General features: G+C 38.2%; 1 protein-coding gene across 11 annotated transcripts in view; it reads right to left on the bottom strand.

Annotated features, from left to right (window-relative positions):
- The window catches only part of LOC108711545 (AP2-associated protein kinase 1), a 75,196-nt gene extending 61,903 nt beyond the window's left edge, over positions 1 to 13,293 (bottom strand). For 3 of the 11 annotated variants that reach the window (XM_018253402.2, XM_018253404.2, XM_018253405.2), the window contains exon 1: positions 12,645 to 13,287. In XM_018253402.2, the coding sequence (XP_018108891.1) occupies positions 12,645 to 12,795 (151 nt within the window). In that variant the 5' untranslated portion in view covers positions 12,796 to 13,287. Of the gene's footprint in view, positions 1 to 12,644 lie in introns of all 11 variants that reach the window. The other 8 variants (XM_018253407.2, XM_041586955.1, XM_018253406.2 and 5 more) reach the window with 4 other exon arrangements.
- Positions 13,294 to 20,142: the final 6,849 nt, after the last annotated feature.

The raw sequence follows: 20,142 nt of genomic DNA, 5'->3' as shown, positions 1-20,142 counted from the left end.
CTATTGCTGCTTGGATGCATTACCGATAAAAATCAGTGGCTCTGGTTTGTGCCATAATAAATGAAGGTAGCTTGTCGGAATGACTGAACAATCCTATCTAGAAAGGGAAGAATAGCTGTCTGTATCCTGCTGCCCGACTATCTTTTATGCCTCAGCAAGTGTTCAGCATCTGTGCTTGGAATCCTAGGCCCAAATCCATTACAACGACCATCTCCATGGAAACTATACAAGCAGCATCCTGGGTACCAAAGGCCTGATGTGATGTGGAGGTTTTTTTTTTCCTAATTGCTATTTTTAAACTTAGAATAACAGAGGAGTAATGTGATATGGATTTTTTTCTGTTTTGTTCTTATGATTGTATATCAAAGTGCCCAGGCCTCTGCACTGATGCAGGATGCTTATGAAATATGAATAGGTCAGGTATGCTTCATTTTAGCCCAAGAGTAAACACTATGAAATTCTAATGACTCCTCGACCACGTTAGGCATGAAGTCACACTTCCTGTGATGTCACTGAGGAGTAATGTCATAGTTTTGGGTCCACTAGGCTCTTATGCGAGCAGTGGGCCCAAACTACATGACATGTTCAGCTCTAGCGGTTCACTTAAAGGAGAAGGAAAGTTAAACTAAAGAAGTAGCTAGAAGTGTTGTACATTATGTCTTGGGCTTCTGTACCAGCCCAAGGCAAATACAGCCCTTTAGCAGTAAAGATCTGTGTCTCCAAAGATGCCCCAGGAGCTCCCCATCTTTTTTGCTGATTCACTGCACATGCTCTGTGCTGCTGTCACTTACTGAGCTTAAGGGACCCACTCACAATATACAGTACACATAGAATAGAAATGTCTTAATATAAGGCTGATTAGTAATTAATACACATAATTACTACATGGCAGCACAGAAACCAGTGCAATTAGCATCAGAATTTAATAATCAGCCTTGTAGCATCAGTTTTTATTACAGGCCAACCTTATTTTCTGCTTGATAATTCGCTACAACCCCTAAGCTTAGCTTCTCAACAGCTGCTCAGAGCCCACTGAGCATGTGAGTGTTGCAGACACTTTCCAAAATTGTGAGCCCCTGTGACAAGTTTAAAGTCCTGGATCATTGCTGCTATTGACAATCTGAAACTTCAGACTGGTGCAATAATTTCACCATATAAAACATGAGATTTTTAGCCCTATTAATTTTTATGGTTTAGTTCTCCTTTAAACAACTTACAACTATGTAATCAATTTTTATAACCATTAGTCTGAACCACTTTTGCTACAAGAACAAAGTGTAATTTACAAGACGTTTAGGATCAGTTATCCAGAAACCTGTTACATGGAAAACACTAAATTATGGAAAAGCCTTCTCCCATAGACTCCATTTTATCCATAGAATGTTCCTTTTTCTCTGTGTTAATAAAACAGTACCTTGTACTTGATCCAAACTAAGATATAATTAATTCTTATTGGCCAATTGGGTTTATTTAAGCGTTACATGATTTTCTAGTAGACAAAATATGAAGATCTAAATTACCGAAAGACCGGTTATCCAAATCCCAGGTACCAAGCATTCTGGTTAACAGGTCCCAAACCCTGCATAGGAATGTGCTGGCACCAAACCTTGATGTATATAGAGCACATATAGAGATAGTGATGTAAGGATACTCCATATGGGCTACAGCATAACTAAATAAACAGGTGAAATATAAAAGGCAATATAGAGGGAATAATTCTATGCTGTACAGTACGAAATAAAAGTTTTAAAGGTCACCAAATGACTTCAGTAAAGGCTACATATAAGTGATGACAGATCAACAATAAGTATAAACAATAAATAGATATTTTTCTAAAGTTATTCCTGGATTACATGGGAAATAATATACAGGTATGTAACCTGTTGTTTTTCCAGATAAGGGGTCTTTCTGTAATGTGGATCTTAAATCCACAAAAAAAATGGAGTATATGGGAGATGGCCTTCCTGTAATCCAGAGCTTTCTGCAATAACTGGTTTACGGATAACAGATCCCATACCTGTACCTCCATACTGTAAAATAATAATATTACAAGTCTCTTATAATTGATGACATCCACTGAGCTCCATATATTACATACATGGTATGGGATCCCCCGATCCAGAAACCCAATATCCAGAATGCCCTGGATTACGGGAAGGACATCTCCCGCACAGTTTATTTTAAGCAAATAGCTCTAATTTCTTTAGTAAGTTTGCTCTATAATAATTCAACAGTTCCTTGTACTTGATGGTAACTTAGCTGCATCTATATAGCAAAACAATCCTATTGGTTTTATTTAGTTTTTCTTTGTAGCAGCCTTAAGGAGTGGTGATCAAAACAATAGAAAACCAGCATTTAACAGATCCCATACCTCTATTTGTAAATTCATCTGTTTGAAGTCAGGGCTAATTATAATATTTAGTATCGTATGTTAGGTGGCAAAGGTACACAAGCTCCATAGAACAAGGCTTGTTTCATTAACACTTTGTGGTGTATATTTTATCTTTCTGTATACCCAAAACTTCACCTCTCTGCCTATTTACACTTACACATATTTGAGGGAGCTGCCACTTTGTTTGCCTTACCAAGGACAGTCTGCAGAGATCGCAGCAGCTCTAGTTGTCATTAATACTTTGTGTTATTTTATTACAGTAGATGGAAAATGTCTCAGCACAGGCAGACAAAGCAGCTCCTGCCATTGACAAGTTTTATACATGTTCAAAGAGGATTCTGATCACACAACACTTTATGCCCTTAAATCTTATAGAATACTGAAGGCAAAACAAAGGCAGAAGAAAGCGAATACTTTATATTTGCCTGTACATGTCACTTCTACTGAACAGTAACTTAGACTTGCCTAATGGCAGTTGTACTGCAGCCTTGCCCTACACAGTAAGATAAAGAATAGCTGAACTAGGTCATTGGAATTTTTTTATTATAAGAGTGGTTCACCTTTAAGATTACTTTTAGTACCGTATGTTATACAAAGGCTGATTCTAAGCAACTTTTCAATTGGTCTTCATTATTTTTTTTTATATACAGTTTTTAAATTATTTGCCTTCTTATGACTCTTTAAAGCTTTCCATCCTTCGAATGGGGGTCACTGACCCCATCAGAAAAACAAATGCTCTGTTATAACATTTACTAAGCTCAAGTGAAGGATTCGAATGAAAAAAACTTCGAATTTCGAAGTTTTTTTTTTGGCTACTTCGACCACAACTTCGAATCGAATGATTCGAACTAAAAATCGTTCGACTACTCGATAGTCGAAGTACTGTCTCTTTAAAAAAAAAAAACTTCGACTGCCTATTTCGCCACCTAAAACCTACTGAGCACCAATGTAAGCCTATGGGAAAGGTATCCATAAGCTTTCTAAGCTTTTTTTGATCGAAGGAAAATCCTTTGATCGATGGATTAAAATCCTACGATTCATTCGATCAAAGTATTTGCCGTAAATCCTTCGAAGTTGAAGGATTTTACTTCGATGGTTGAATATCTAGGGTTAGAGACTGAAATATGAGCAAACAAAAGTAGCAATAACAATAAGGGGCACATTTACTAAGGGTCGATTATCGAGGGTTAATTAAACCCTCGATATTCGACCCTTAGTAAATGTGCCCCTTATTGTTATTGCTACTTTTGTTTGCTCATATTTCAGTCTCTAATTCAAATCAATGCATGGTTGCTAGGGTAATTTGGAAATTGCCAACGGAAAAGTTGCTGAATAAAATGCTAAATAACTCAAAAACCACAAATAAGAAAAATGAAAACGCTGTACATCATACTAATAGTTAATTCAAAGGTGAACAACTCCTTTAAGCTAAAAGGAAGAACAGGTATGGGATCTATTATCCAGAATGCTCAGGACCTGGGTTTTTTTAGATAATGGATGTTTCTGTAATTTGCATCTTTATACCTTAAGTCGACAAGAAAATCATGTAAACATTAAATAAACCCAATAGGCTGGTTTTGCTTCCAATAAGGATTAATTATATCTTAGTTTGGATCAAGTACAAGCGACTGTTTTGTTATTATAGAGAAATCTATGTCTGACACTGGATCATTATAAACTGTACATCACAATTGTTATTGCAGATTTACTCTATCCCTCTTTAGCATGAATTTATACATGAAATTCTTCCCCTAATAGAGATCGTTATAATGCTCTTTATTATCCCACTAATGAAAGTCACAGAAATTGGTGTGGCGTGAAAAAAAAAAAAAGCACCATTACTGCATGAATGGAACAATGTGTCTGTAATGATTGCATATTCCAGCATGGAGTGAGGAAGTGAAGCACGAGAAGCCTGCAATATCCCATGGGCATTTTATAATGAACCTTTGTATATCAGCGTCAGCCAGAGAAAAACTGCTGAGCCAGAATTTCACAGAGAAAAGGGAGGATACGGGAGAAAAAGAGAAGCAGAACAGGCTTGAGAATGGAGCTAAAAAGAGGCAAAACAGGAGAACACCCATATCAGACTATAAAACATTTAAGGAAGATGAAAATGTAAAAACAAAAAAGCTCATCTAGGCTGCAAACACCATCAATTAATTCTGCAATGTCACATCTTTTCACCACAATTTGCGACTACAATATGCTGCAACCTTCACAGGTCACCGAACACACGAGAATCGGGGGGTTATACATCGTGTTAACTTCATTATCCGGTTTAATCTCCATCCAATACAGGACTGTTTACTAACAAACACTTAGTTATTAATTAAACCTCAAATGTATTTGGTTGGGCTGTTTGGGGCAAAAACTGGAATTGTCTGTGGGAAAAAAAACCAGAATTTTTCAATATTTATTATACCCTGATGCTGCAAAAAGCCAGAATCCGAAAATCTCAGACCTGTCGAGGTCCTGTATAAGTCAATGGAAGAAGCACCTATCCTTAATTGAAGTCAGTGGTTTTCTGTGGGTTTAGCTCAGAAATCCTATCTTTTCGGGGGGGGGGGAGGGGGACCTGAAAAATTCAGACAATTCGGGTTTTCGCTCGATATTATCTTTTTTTTTTCGACCGGATTTATTCGAGTTATATTATTAATAAATACGTCGAAATTGGGCACGGGAGCTTTTTATTTTATTAATAAGAATTCAGATTTTAGTAAATAACCCCCCTTAAAGTAGAATTAGAGAATTACATTTTTTAAAAAAAAAACGATGGAGTTTCTAGTACAAGTATGGGCTCTGTTAACCAATGAGCGCCAAATGACAGGCAGGCCATTTCCCATAGACTCCATTTTAATCAAATAATTCAAAAATGTTTAAATTTCCTTTTAAATGCCTTTCTAGTAGACTTAAGGTATGGCGATCCAAATTACAGAGAGGCCCTTTAAAACACCAAGTCCCAAGCATTCTGGATAACAGGTCCCATACCTGCACAGGTACGATCCCTTATCTGAAACCAGCTGTCCAGGAATGTTAGAATCACAGAAAGGCTTTCTACCACAAGAGACCATTTTATACTTTTTTCTCTGTAATAATAAAACAGTACCATGTACTTGATCCAAACTAAGTTGCACCAATGCACTTTGGAGGCAAAACAACTATATTGTTTTGTTTTTTTTAATGTTTAAATGTTATTAAACTTAAGGTATGAGGACCTAGATTACAGAAAAGATCCCCAGGTCCCAAGCATTCTGGATACTAGATCTCATGTGTGTTGTTGTTCACCTTTTAGTATGATGTAGAGAGTGATATTCTCGAGACAACTTGCAATTGGTTTTCATGTTTTATTTTTTGTGGTTTTTGGGCTATTTTGCATTTTATTCATCAGCTGTCTGGTTCACCATTTCAGCAATCTGGTTACTAGGGCCCAAATGACCCTAGCAACCATAAACTGATTGGAATAAGAATAAGAAAGAGGAGTAATAAAAAATAGTACTAACAATACTTTTCTAACCTTACAGAGCATTTGTTTTTTACATGGGATCAGTGACCCCCATTTGAAAGCTGAAAAGTCAAAACAAAAAGGCAAATAATTCAAAACTTTAAAAAAAGATAAGACCCACTGAAAAGTTGCTTAGAATTGACCGTTCTATAATATACTAAAAGTTAACTGAAAGGTGAACCACTCCTTTAAGCTACTCTAGAATACAATAGATGCCATGTACCCTTGCTTGTAGAAAACAAGACGACACAACGTGTATCTGCTCTAAATTCCAACAACCTCATTCATACACATACTTCCATAATTCCTCGGTATTGGAATTCCTTGGCTCCAGTCTGTTCCATGACTACACACTTTCTGTACTCCCCGTATAGTGCATATTGATAAAGCAACCTGTGCTGATTGGGAACTTTAATGCATATTAAGTATAGGTCTGCATGCAGTGACTTCTAGAAGTCATTTTTCCTATTTATAGAATTCCGAATCTTTCTCTTGCATCAGAATGATTAATCCAGGATGCAGATTGTCAGATGCGACATTGTTATACTCCAGTAAACACTTTCAACTTCATTAATGCAGAACTTTCGCCTCCTTCTCACCAAGTGCTATTTTTTCCAGTTCCAACTAAAGGAAGATACAGTGTATTTATTACGGAGCATTAGCAGAGGCAGAGCGTTATTAGTGCCTTTTCTCATACAGGCAATTGGCACAGTCATAGATATATAGAGCAATGTCATTCTGTAGCTACTAAAGCAAATAAAGTTCTGTCTTGCATAAAAAAGGGCATTAACTCAAGGGATGAAAACATAATTATGCCTCTTTAAAGGTGCCTGGTAAGGCCTCATCTGGAGTATGCAGTTCAGTTTTGGACTCCAGTCCTTAAGAGGGATATAAATGAGCTGGAGAGAGTGCAGAGACGTGCAACTAAATTGGTTAGAGGGACGGAAGACTTAAATTATGAGGGTAGACTGTCAAGGTTGGGGTTGTTTTCTCTGGAAAAAAGGCGCTTGCAAGGGGATATGATTACACTTTACAAGTACATTAAAGGACATTATAGACAAATAGCAGGGGACCTTTTTACCCATAAAGTGGATCACCGTACCAGAGACCTCCCCTTTAGACTAGAAGAAAAGAACTTTCATTTGAAGCAACGTAGGGGGTTCTTCACAGTCAGTACAGTGAGGTTGTGGAATGCACTGCCGGGTGATGATGTGATGGCTGATTCAGTTAATGCCTTTAAGAATGGCTTGGATGATTTCTTGATCAGACATAATATCAAAGGCTATTGTGATACTAAACTCTATAGTTAGTATAGGTATGGGTATATATAAATTATGCAAAAGTAGGGAGGGGTGTATGTATGGAAGCTGGGTTTTCATTTGGAGGGGTTGAACTTGATGGACTGTCTTTTTTTCAACGCGCTTTAAATATGTAACTATGTTAAGTAACCCCTCTTGTAAAATATAAGGATATTATACGTTACTGAGGAGTTCCATGACCATATAAAAGCACAAGTGTTTTTATACAGGTCATGGAACTCAGAGGTGACTTCTAATCCCTTCTTATTTTGCAACAGGGGTACTTTATTTATTATAAAACAGTAGGCTTCAGTGAGTCATGTGACAGAAATGACATCACTAAGCTCCGATGGTAACTGATGACATCACTAAGAACCGTTTATAAGGATGTAATTTACAGGATATTCATAGCTCTTGAGTATTATATAGGGAATAAAGCAGTCCCTTTTGCAAAATATATAGTGAATAAAGTACCCCATATTGTAAAACATAAAGATATTATAAGTCACCGAGGAGTTCCATGACCATATAAAAAGACAAGGCCGAAAGGCTGAGTGCTTTTATATAGGTCATGGAACTCCAAGGTTACTTCTAATATCCTCATATTTTCCGACAAGGGGTACTTTATTTATTATAATACACAAGTTTTAGCGAGTCATGTGACAAAAATAACATCACTAAGCTCTGTTTATAACTGATGACCTCATTAAGCACCGTTTATAAGGATAACATTTACAGGTTATTCATGGTTTTTGTGTATTATAAGAATATAATACACAGAAGCCATGAATATCTTGTAAATTATATCCTTATAAACGGTGAGTTCTGATGCCATCAGTTATGAACGGTGAGTTCTGATGTCATTTCTGTCACATGACTCACAAAAACGTGTGTATTATAATAAATAAAGTACTCCCAGTTGCAAAATATGAGGATATTAGAAGTTACCTCGGAGTTCCATGACCTGTATAAAATATTTATTTATTTATATGGTCATGAAACTCCTTGGTAACTTATAATACCCCTATAATTTACAAGACTTTATTCACTATATAATACATACTAACTAGACAGTTATTGACTAAAATGTACCAAGGGCTGATGTTACAATCAAGCTGTTACAAACTTTAATGTCAATATCAAATAAAGCAAAATATGCATATATCAAATAAAGCAGCAGCACTCCGGTATTGTTGAAAAAGTGAAAAACTTTACTCAAATGCCATAGGCAACGTTTCGGGCCCGAAACGTTGCCTATGGCATTTGAGTAAAGTTTTTCACTTTTTCAACAATACCGGAGTGCTGCTGCTTTATTTGATATATGCATATTTTGCCCTGGCAGGGGGTACGGCTTGCACCCGGGGCTGCAAGGAGCCTAATCCGCTTTTGAAGCACACTTCAACTATATTTACTAAACTTTAATGTCAAGGGACCTGTCTAGGTAAATAGCTTGTGTCAATTGGAAAGCACATTCTTAAGCTAAGTATTCATATTCCCTATTGCATTAAGCTGGTAAAATGATCTCAGACCTACAATGATTAATCTTTGAATGTGTAGATTTTACTCCAGTGTAGCAACCGATCAGAATTTTGCTTTTACAAGTCTAACATCAGGTGATCATTCATACTGCGTATCGGTTGCTTCTACTCTGGAGTAGTATAGTCTCTACAGAAGTACTGAAGGCACCTGAATATACAATGTGTACAAAATTTAGGAATACATGGCTAGTACAGGAATGGGACCCGTTTTCTAGAATGCTTGGGACTTGGATAAGGGATCTTTCCATAGTTTTGATATCCATGCCTTAAGCCTACTAAACAATCCTTTAAACATTCATTAAACCCAATAGGATTGTTTTGCCTCCAATGAAGATTAATTATATCTTAGTTTGGATCAAGTAAAAAGGTAATGTTTTATTATTACAGAGAAAAAGGAAACCATTTTTTTTTTACAATGGAGTCTATGGGAGACCGCATTGCTGTAATAATGAACTTCCTGAAGAATGGGTTCCCAGTTAAAGGATCTCACAATTGTATACTGTGTGTGCAGGTATGGGACCTGTTATCCAGAATTCTCGGGACATGGGCTTTTCTGGATAATGGATCTTTCTGCAATTTGGATCTTCATACCTTAAGTCTACTAGAAAATCATGTAAACATTAATTAAACCCAATAGGTTGGTTTTGCTTCCAATAAGGTTTAACTATATCTTAGTTTGGATCAAGTACAAGCTACTGTTTCCTTTTTTTCACAGGTAAAAAGGAAATAATTTTTAAAATTTGGATTATTTGGATAAAATGGAGTCTATGGGAGATGGCCTGTCCATAATTCTGAGCTTTCAGGATTACGAATTCCATACCTGTACTAAATGTATAATCTGTTTTGTTAATCATTAACTCTGTTGAACAGGTTCCATGTTATCTTCAGCATCAGTCAATATTTGTATGTTATCTGTATGTTTATTATATACACACCCATCAATTGTACAGCTAAGCTAAATATAGTGCTGCTTAATAAATGTATTAATAAAACTAATGACAATGAACATGAGCCTTATATACAAATGAATCTTTATCCCAGCACATCATTTTACATATACAAGCAATAAGAAAGGTATATATAAGCATATACACTACCAGCATCTTGCATTCTGGGAACAATAGACATGTTACAATGACTAACCACCTTATATGAATAAAAACAACATATATCTACTGCAACATATGAGCAAATTCTTTCGGCACCCTGAACGGGAATGGTAAGATTCACGACCGATGAAGTTTAGGTTTTCTAGTATAAAGTTTAGAATCAGTGATACAAAGAAGCACAAGGATTTTTATTAAAATGAGCTACATAAAGGTGAAGTTGGCCAATGACTTCTCCTGTGGGCCCTGTCTTTCAGATAAGATCTGGGCATAGAGAACAAATAACAAATATAGAATCATGGCAGTTTGACAGCTAGGACATACAGTAGTAAAGAATACAAAGACAGCATTCCTTGTCTCCTTTCCCTCTTGTATCCTATTTAAACAAGCCTCAGACAGATAGAAGAACTACTGGCCAGGGATGTCCATTCAGTAGCAGCCCAGCTGTTGCCCCAATAAGTTCCCCTGACAACCGAAGGCTGCCAAAGGATAAAAGACTTAAAGGGGTGAACTATCGCGAAAACTAAAGTTTAATATTAGCTTCAGCATACTGAAATATTTTTATAAGTTTTCTACATATAATCAATTAAATATTCGGTATGGTTTCTGTAATAATCAAGTTTATGTTCACTATCCCTCTCTCAGCATCTGTTTCTCTTCATTCTGTCTTCATGCAGGAGTTGGGTGACAGATATTCATTGATAGTTAGAGCCAATATATCTTATAGGGGACCTCTTTTTGCCTAGAAGATGTATTAGAGCTCACTCTATTAAAACCGCCAGACATCATGTCTCTCTACATGCAGAATTTGTGCAAAAGGCGATTATTTTGTAAGATTTTGTTTGTACTGGAATCAGTTATTTGAGTGAGCTCTAATTCATCTGCTAGGATAAAAGGTATTTTGGATCTAACTGTCAATGAATATCTGACACCCAACTGCTGCATGAACACAGAATAAAGAGAAACAGATGCTGAGAAAGGCATAGTGAAGATAAACTTGATTATTTCAGAAACTATGCAGAATATTTAATTGAATTTAGAAAATTTCTAATTTCAGTATAATGAAACTTATACCCAACTGTCCTGTTTTGAGCGGGGCAGTCCCTCTTTTGACAGCTCAACCCGCAGTCCTGCGTTTGTAGTGGAAAGTCCCGATTTCTCTGCACTGAACAGCCAAAAAAGATACAATGATACAATGTTCCTAACTTAATTGGCTAGAGAGCCCAGAATAGATACTTAAGATACATTTGTAGCAGTGTTGTCACTTGGGAGAAGTTAGACTCACAGCTTAAAGGGCAATTCACCTTCATTAGTAAAACTGTAATAAAACATAAAAACAGAAATGTGTTCAAACTTCAATAGCCTGGCAATTTTTTTTAAAATGGGCATGGTAATTAGGAGGTGTGGCCGCATAAAGGATGTGGTCCAAAAAAATTGCCGCAAAGCAAATTTTTGTCCCGCTTTCCGTTTCCAGAATGTTGGGAGGTATGTTATATTATATTTTCATTTTCGCGATAGTTCCCCCTTAAAGTTCAGTAACAGCTAGAAGGCATCAGATTGGACTAGTCCCTCAGGGGATGGCAGGCTTAATTAGTGTGACCAGCTATGTTGCAAAAACAGTGCCAAGGGATACAGTGAGCAGAAAATATGTTTGGCAGGTCCAACCTGGGATTCAAAAGAGGCCCTGGCATTTCAAGTACACAGAGGCCCCAACAGCCCCCATCAGCCTAATATATAGTGCAGGAGTGCCCATACTTTACTAATGCAGGGTCTACTTTTAGTGATGTTGACCCATTATGATCTACATCCATAAAAGAATAGTTAGCATTCTGTTCCATGGAAAATATTACTTAAAGGAGAAGGAAAGGCTAAAAGTAAGTAAGCTTTATCAGAAAGGTCTATATAAATACACCTGTAAACCCTCAAAGTAATGCTGCTCTGAGTCCTCTGTCAAAAGAAACACAGCATTTCTTTCCTTCTATTGTGTACACATGGACTTCTGTATCTTCCTGTTTTCAGCTTAAACCTCCAGGGCTAGGGCTTGAGCATGCTCAGTTGGCCCCCTCTCTGCTGTAATCTGAGCCCAGAGCTATGAGATAGCGGGAAGAGACTCAGGCAGGAAGTGATGTCACAGCAAGCTAATACTGCAGCAGCTATCCTAAACAAACAACGTTTCTAGAGCTTTTTACTCAGGTATGGTAAAGCTTGCTGCAGAATAAATATAGTGGCTAATCTATTGGCAATAAACTGCCTCAGTAGCTTTCCTTCTCCTATAACATATCAGAAAATGTAAAATGTATATTGCAATATACTATTTGTTATGTAAAAAATATCTGATTGAAAAGCATGAAATTGGAGGGTGATTTAGACAAGCTGTTTGCTGACAGTGTCTTGAGATGTACCTTTTGGGCACCCCTGATATAGTGAATGTCTATGGCATCTTACAGCAGCCCCTCTGATCTAGATTGCAAGTATGGGCCTGGGTGGGCAACCTGCAAGGCTGCAAATGTTTTTTTGTTTTGTTTTTATCTATGGCACCCACACCAGGGAGTTGCCCTTCAACATCTGGACGGCCACAGGCTGCCTGTCCTTGGCTCGTTCTGTACAGTTATCGGTTATTATTTCATGAGGATGCCATAGTATCAGCTTAATGTAAAGGACATCTATAGATTGGTGTCATCCCATGTGGCAGAATGCTTGGTTGGAATTAGCAACCTTTGAATTACAGAATTAAAACCAAACACAGAGGTAAAGCTTAGAATATCATTGTAGCAAAGGGAGTCTGCTAGGAATAATGTGTTGTACCTTCAGCCAGAACCTCATCCACGGTGACCTGATGTCTGCCAATATTAAACACTCTGCCGATATAGCCAGTCCCCAGGCCGCTGGATAAACCACCACCGACTCCAGAACCGGATCCTCCAAGCTCACGCCGGGAGTCAAAAAACTTCTTCATGTTTTTGCGAAACCCCAAATCCTTCCAGCGGGCGATCCAAATGGGGGAGCCAGTTATTTCATTCAATGGCTCTCAATGTAACAATCAATGACACGGCTTCACCGGCAACAGCTCGGATCAGTGTGCAGGGAATAGAGACGTGCGTACATACGGACAGACCTCACACAGCCCGGGAGCGCATGATTAGCATCATAACACCGACGTAGAGGCTGGGAACACACAAGTCTATAGGGTAGGGGGGTGACAGCGGGTCCCATACAGAGAATTGTATATAAGGACAGAGCAGCTAATAACCAGGGCTTCACCAGGAAATGAACCTCTACAGGAAATGACTACAGGTTTTCAAATTCCTGCCCCCTCCGCCCTGATGCGCCGAGTTTGAGGGAGAATGAAGCAGGACACCCCTCCCCTTTCCCGTGAAACCTGCCGGTTCCGTGTCAGCACTAAGCAGGCAGTCACACACAGCATTCGGATATAGGGGGAGTAGTATTAACAAACGCTTCTGCAAGACCCGCTTTGCATGATGGAAGATGTAGTCTTTGAGGGCCTCTAGGTTATGCATCAAGACCGACACAGAAACTACAACTCCCATGGGGCGTCGCTCCTACCTCAAGCCATCCGCCTGTCCCTTCTGTTAGTGTACAGTGTAGCAGTGTACCTGCATCCCTGGCAGATGACCTACATAATTTTTCATGTGTTCCCAGTGACCTTTCCCATCTGTGAAAGGAGTTTACAGTTCGACGCCACTCCTTTACATTAAAAAGACAAAACATATCTAGAAATCCTACTATGAATGACAGTAGGAGCATCATTATCTCTTTATGGAATGGAATAAAAGACTGCTGAAAGTAAACTCCTGAATAACCCAAATTAGCTTTTTAACGCATAAATTATTCAGTTTTTTTGGCCATTTTAAAACAAAACAAAAAGTACAAGACAATTGCTATACTTATGTCGCTTCTTTTCTTAATTCGTATGCATTCATTTTTTTTTTTTTTTAGAAAACAACATATTACATAGGAATGTCCCTGCAGGTAAAGAGTACCAGTAACATCAAAAGCTTGAAAAAGGAACTAAAATGTCTTGAAACCTTGCTATGATTATAGTAGTTAGCCAATAAAGCTATCACCTTTATACCACTTTTGTTATTTTTTTATTTCAAAAGGGTTGCCCTGTAACATAGAAATGTTCCACACTTCATTTGTGCAGCTAATTGTGCATGTGACCCAAAGACACGTATTCTCTTCCGGGCTATGTTTAGTTGTCATGGGGACCCAGGATACAATAGACACTGTGGTGAACTACATCTTCCTGCAACCTGACAGCCTTTTGCTATCATAGGATAGGATATGACTGATTACTGTCACCATATCATCCTATTATATCTACTATATACAGCACTTAGGGTTGCCACCTAGCTGGCATTTCCCCCAACCTATCTGGTAAAATACCAGCCAAGGCCAGAGATGGTACATATTTACTGGCAATGTTCATCCCAGAGACTATTATCCCACTACAACTAAAGGCACCATCTCTCCCTACTATACCTGCTATCCCACAGTCACACTCCCTTCCCAGAGACTATTATCCCACTGTTACTATAGGCACCATCTTCACCTACTATACCTGCTATCCCACAGTCACACTCCCTTCCCAGAGACTATTATCCACTGTTACTATAGGCACCATCTCTCCCTACTATACCTGCTATCCCACAGTCACACTCCCTTCCCAGAGACTATTATCCACTGTTACTATAGGCACCATCTCTCCCTACTATACCTGCTATCCCACAGTCACACTCCCTTCCCAGAGACTATTATCCCACTGTTACTATAGGCACCATCTTCACCTACTATACCTGCTATCCCACAGTCACAGTCCCTTCCCAGAGACTATTATCCCACTGTTACTATAGGCACCATCTCTCCCTACTATACCTGCTATCCCACAGTCACACTCCCTTCCGAGAGACTATTATCCCACTGTTACTATATACACCATCTCTCCCTACTATACCTGCTATCCCACAGTCACACTCCCTTCCCAGAGACTATTATCCCACTGTTACTATAGGCACCATCTTCACCTACTATACCTGCTATCCCACAGTCACACTCCCTTCCCCGAGGTTATCATCCCACTGCTACTATTGGCACCATCTCTCCCTACTATACCTATTCATCTTCTGAAAAACAACCTAATAGATACAAATACCCTAGTTAAAACAATTTCCAGATGGCAAGGAGTCGGTTTATATAAAGTAAAGACCCCCAAATGGCAGTTGTACTGCTACCTTGGTCAATTGCTACTGATAGTTTAACAAATCAATAGACTCTTTTCTATATGACAGTTTAAAGAATTGATTGATTGAATATTTTAAATTGTTGACCTGAACGGAGGTAAGAAGAATGGAGAGATATTTCCAGTCATGGAACTTGTGGTGCAGGTATATCAAGTTGGAAATAAGAACTTTGCCTTTCATATGGCTGTAACTAGCAGTCACGCTTTCTCACACCCACTGGCCTGGTGTTCAAGGGCTGGAAAATAATCTATCACTGCAATTATAATAAATAAGGATTTCACAGATGTAATTACGCAATGAGTTATGGACACAGCAAGGCTTATTTACCAAAGCAGTACTCCATGCAAAGGGCAAATTTCAGATGCAGATTGCCATATTGATAACTGACAATGCAGATTTTTTCCCCCAGATTCCTAGCATAATAAGATTTGTACTTTGCACTTGTGCATGCTTGTGTATGCCTAGTGTGTTTAACATTCAGGGGAAAAACATACATATAAAGGAGAACTAAAGCGTAACGAAAGAAGTAGCTAGAAATATTGTACATTATGTTTTTGGCTTCTGTACCAACCCAAGGCAAGCACAGACCTTTAGCAGTAAAGATCTGTGTCTCTGAAGATGCCCCAGTAGCTCCCCATCTTCTTTTCTGCTGATTCACTGCACCTTCTCTGTGCTGTTGTCACTTACTGAGCTAAGGGACCGACTCATTATATACGGTACACATAGAATATAAATGTCACAATATAATGCTGATTAATACAATACAGATAATTACTACATGGCATCTTAAAAAAAAGTGCAACTAGTATCAGAATTTAATAATCAGCCTTATAGTATTATATTAGAGGCCAACCTAATCTTCTGCTTGATAATTTGCGACAACCCATAAGTTTAGCTGCTCAGAGCCAACTGAGCATGAGAGTATCGCAGCCACTTTCCAAGATGGTGCCCCCTGTGACAAGTCTGATGTTCTGGATCATTGCTGCTATTGACAAGCTAAACTTTAGGCTGGTGCAATAAATTCAGTATATATAAAATATGGCATTTTTAGCCATATTCATCTTTAAGGTTAAGTTCTCCTTTAAGACACTAAGGCCAAGCTGCAGAGTTGCTTTTAGGGACTGCAATATAGTAAAACCATGCAAATGGTTTGGAGCTCTGCATGGTAACATAATTTGGGGATCTGCATGAGAACATAATATGGGCATCTGCATGGGAACATAATTTGGAGATCTGCATGGGAAGCTTGGGAACATAGGTCAAACCTCCCTAGCTGAATTAAAGACAACCGTACCCAAAATTATCCAATATTGCCATGTGCAGTGAACTGCAACATGATGAAAACTGTGATGCACCTGACTGTAATAATAATAATAATCAGAATATATACATTATGTTCTGACCTCTGCTTTCTTCTCTGCTTCCTCTGCTGATTTCTGCCTGAATACAGCAGTAGTCAAAACTGCCCGTGTACCATTATCATCTATTCATGATCATTGTCTGCATTTATTTTAAGAGGAATCTAAAAATAATTCTTCATTATTCTAATGGTGCTTTTCTTGCCTCTGCTGTTTTCCGGCATGAATTTTAGTCGTTATGTGTAGCACAGAAAAATTACTTAAAGATTACTTTTATGACAATATTCCAAATTGTAGGAGTACTCATATTTATCTCAAAAAAATCTATGTGGCACATGCTCACAAGTCTAGAAGACATGTGTATGAGGTCAAAAACATTGGCCTATGGATATTTGATTGGAGCTTAGTCCGATATTATTTTGGGATGGAAAAAATGTTCAGTTGGGGACTGAATCAGGCTATGTCCCTCCAGCAATTTATGCCTGGAATGCAAAAAACATTTCTAAGTAGACATTTCTAAGTTTGCCTGGCCCCACCCACTACTATGCACACTCATATTTATGTGGTGCTCTCCCAAACAGTCTGTGTTGGACTCCCATATAAACTGATTGTTGCCAAAGGATCAGACATTGCCATGTAAATTTAGAATATACAGAGCACAAATTGCTGCTTGACAATGCATCACCTATATTGGTCACTATTGTTCCAGAGGAAAGTGAAAACCCTCCACCTGTTGCTTTTGCCAATTTGACATAAGTGGGTACAATTTATTTTTGCTCCCAATAATCTTGATTTCAACTTAGATGAACAAGTTAAAGAACATTGCATTCAGACCCCTCACTTTTATTATATAGATCCATTTTATACATAGATTGCAGCTTTAGTTGTTGTGGGGTAAACTCTGTACACTAGTTGGAAGTGATTGGTTTCCATTCTTTAAATCAGATTTGCCCTAGGTTTTTGAGGTTAGTCGGATGATGTAGTCTGGTCCATATCAATTTTAAAATAGTAGCACATATTCGCAACTGTGTAGTGATATATGCTAGTGGAGAAAACTACTTTTGTACCATTAGTGTAAAATCTACCCTACTTTGTTTTTTTCTGGCCTTGAATACAAAAATCCCTCAATATCAAATAATCCTACCTCGCTGAGGGCTACTGGGACCACCCCCAGTAATCCTCTTTTTCAGGGAGATCAGAGAGATCAGCAGAAATCCGGGCAGTATTTAGTCATACTGCGTTAAGCCCTTTGCTCCACCTCTATCAGTGACTCCTGGAAAATCAGGGAGTCATTATTTCTAATTTATAAAGTGCTGACATGTTCCCCATCACTTTACAGAGATTTTATCATGTATCATTGGCCCAGAGGTTGATGACCACTTCCTACCTAACTTCAGTATAGTGCTTGGTAGAGGGTGGTCTTCTTTTTTTTGCCTTCCACTTCAGGCAGGAGTGGATTTTGCTGGGATCCTGGGACTTAGGCCCCAAGGGTGGTGAGGTTCTTGGTGAAATTGGGGATACGAGGACCCTGTGAAAGAGGGGTAGTCAAGACAGGGTAGTTCTCTGTAAGAGCACTTTCTAGGAAAGTGAGGCAGATAGATCTAGTGAGCAAGAGCAGCCTATGCTCCGACTCAGATTCATAGCAAGGGGGTAGCTCTCCCCTCAGGCAAGATTGGTCTCTAGTGTAGGGATCACAGACTAACAGGAATTTAGGTTATGTGATTTCCCAGGTCCAACATGTGGGGATCCAGGTCACTTTCAGAGATCCTGAGGGTGCATCTACTATTTGGAACATTATTTCCACAGGGATGTCACAAGGTGCTGGCTCTGAATTGCTGTGATGTTACCTGATATGTATGTGATAAACCTCAAACGATTGTGTGTATGAAAACCCTGATTAAAGAGAATAAAGCCTGTTGCTATTTGCTTTGTTCAGTTAACCTTCTGGCATCCAATTATTTTATTTAGTCACTCAGCACGAGTGAGCTGTAGTTGCACAACACCATTCCTTTACCCTTTCAGCAAAGCCCCATCCTGTGGCGAGAGGGTCGAATGTAACCGGTGCTCTGCCTGTTTCCTAGCCAAAGTCTAGCCTAGCCTAGATGGGGTTACATAATTGTGACTTTTCTTATTAAGTATGCCAAAACTCACATCAATATGTCCCGTGTGTTTTTGTGGCAATGTCATGTAGACAATAAAAATCATAATTACACCATTGTGATGTAAATGGTGATGTTAATACTTGGCAGAATTAAGCAAACATATTTCAACATACAATTGCAATGGCTTATTACTTTGGTGCCATAAAGCAATGGTGTATGTGGGATATTAACACAGAGAATATCACATTGATAATGATAATGAGATAATGGGGAAATTGCCCTGTTTCGAAAATTTGCGAATTTCCCGCAAAAAAATAAAAAATTAGCAAAATGCGAATTTTGATTACGGTGACAATTCCGACCTGTGACAATTTGAAGCGCATTAAAGTCAATGGGCGTGCGTTTGATTGTCAAAACTTTTGACACTGACAAATTTTTGTTTGGCGAATTTTCGCTGCAAATTCTCAAATTTGCAGCAAATTCGCACCTGGCGCTGTATGGACCTGATGAAATTACGTTGGCGAAAAAACATATAATATTTTTATAATTTTGCAGTGGCATTAGGTTAGTAATAGAGGTATGGGATTTGTTATCCAGAAATTTGTTATCCGGAAAGCTCCAAATTACGGAAAAGCCATCTCCCATAGATTCCATTTTAGCCAAATAATCTAAATTGTTAAAAATTATTTCCTTTTTCTCTGTAATAAAAAAACAGTACCTTGTACTTGATCCCAACTAACATATAATTATTCCTTATTGGAGGCAAAAAATCCTATTGGGTTTGATTAACTTTTAAATTACTTTTTAGTAGAAGATCCAAATTACGGAAACATCCCTTATCTGAAAAACCCCAGGTCCAGAGCATTCTGGATAACAAGTCCCATACTTGTATGCTATACTCGTATACTCGTATTTTAGCCAGCTGCAGATGCTATGGGAAACTTTTGTTTTTGGAGAAAGTTAATCAGATTTGACATTTTACACTTTAGTAAATATGCCTCATAGTTTTACAGGTTTTTAAATAACACCCTCATCATTAATCTGTATCCCTCGTACCAAACAGCCATTACATGATGGATATATTTTTGTACAGGTTACAGCAATTTATTAATAATAAAAAAGATGTACATTATGCAGATGGAATTCAATTTGAATGCATACATATAAATGGAAAATGGCATTTACTTAAAGGGATACTGTCATGGGAAAATTTTTTTTTTTCAAAATGAATCAGTTAATAGTGCTGATCCAGCAGAATTCTGCACTGAAATCCATTTCTCAAAAGAGCAAACAGATTTTTTTATATTCAATTTTGAAATCTGACATGGGGCTAGACATTTTGTCAATTTCCCAGGTGCCCCATGTCATGTGACTTGTGCCTGCACTTTAGGAGAGAAATGCTTTCTGGCAGGCTGCTGATTTTCCTTCTCAATGTAACTGAATGTGTCTCAGTGAGACATGGGTTTTTACTATTGAGTGTTGTTCTTAGATCTACCAGGCAGCTGTTATCTTGTGTTAGGGAGCTGTTATCTGGTTACCTTCCCATTGTTCTTTTGTTTGGCTGCTGGGGGGGAAAAGGGAG

Source organism: Xenopus laevis, chromosome 3L, assembly GCF_017654675.1.
Source record: "Xenopus laevis strain J_2021 chromosome 3L, Xenopus_laevis_v10.1, whole genome shotgun sequence".
In the NCBI taxonomy this organism is placed as follows: domain Eukaryota; kingdom Metazoa; phylum Chordata; class Amphibia; order Anura; family Pipidae; genus Xenopus; species Xenopus laevis.
Note: the sequence above shows the minus strand (reverse complement) of the source record. Positions and strands in the feature narration are given on the sequence as shown.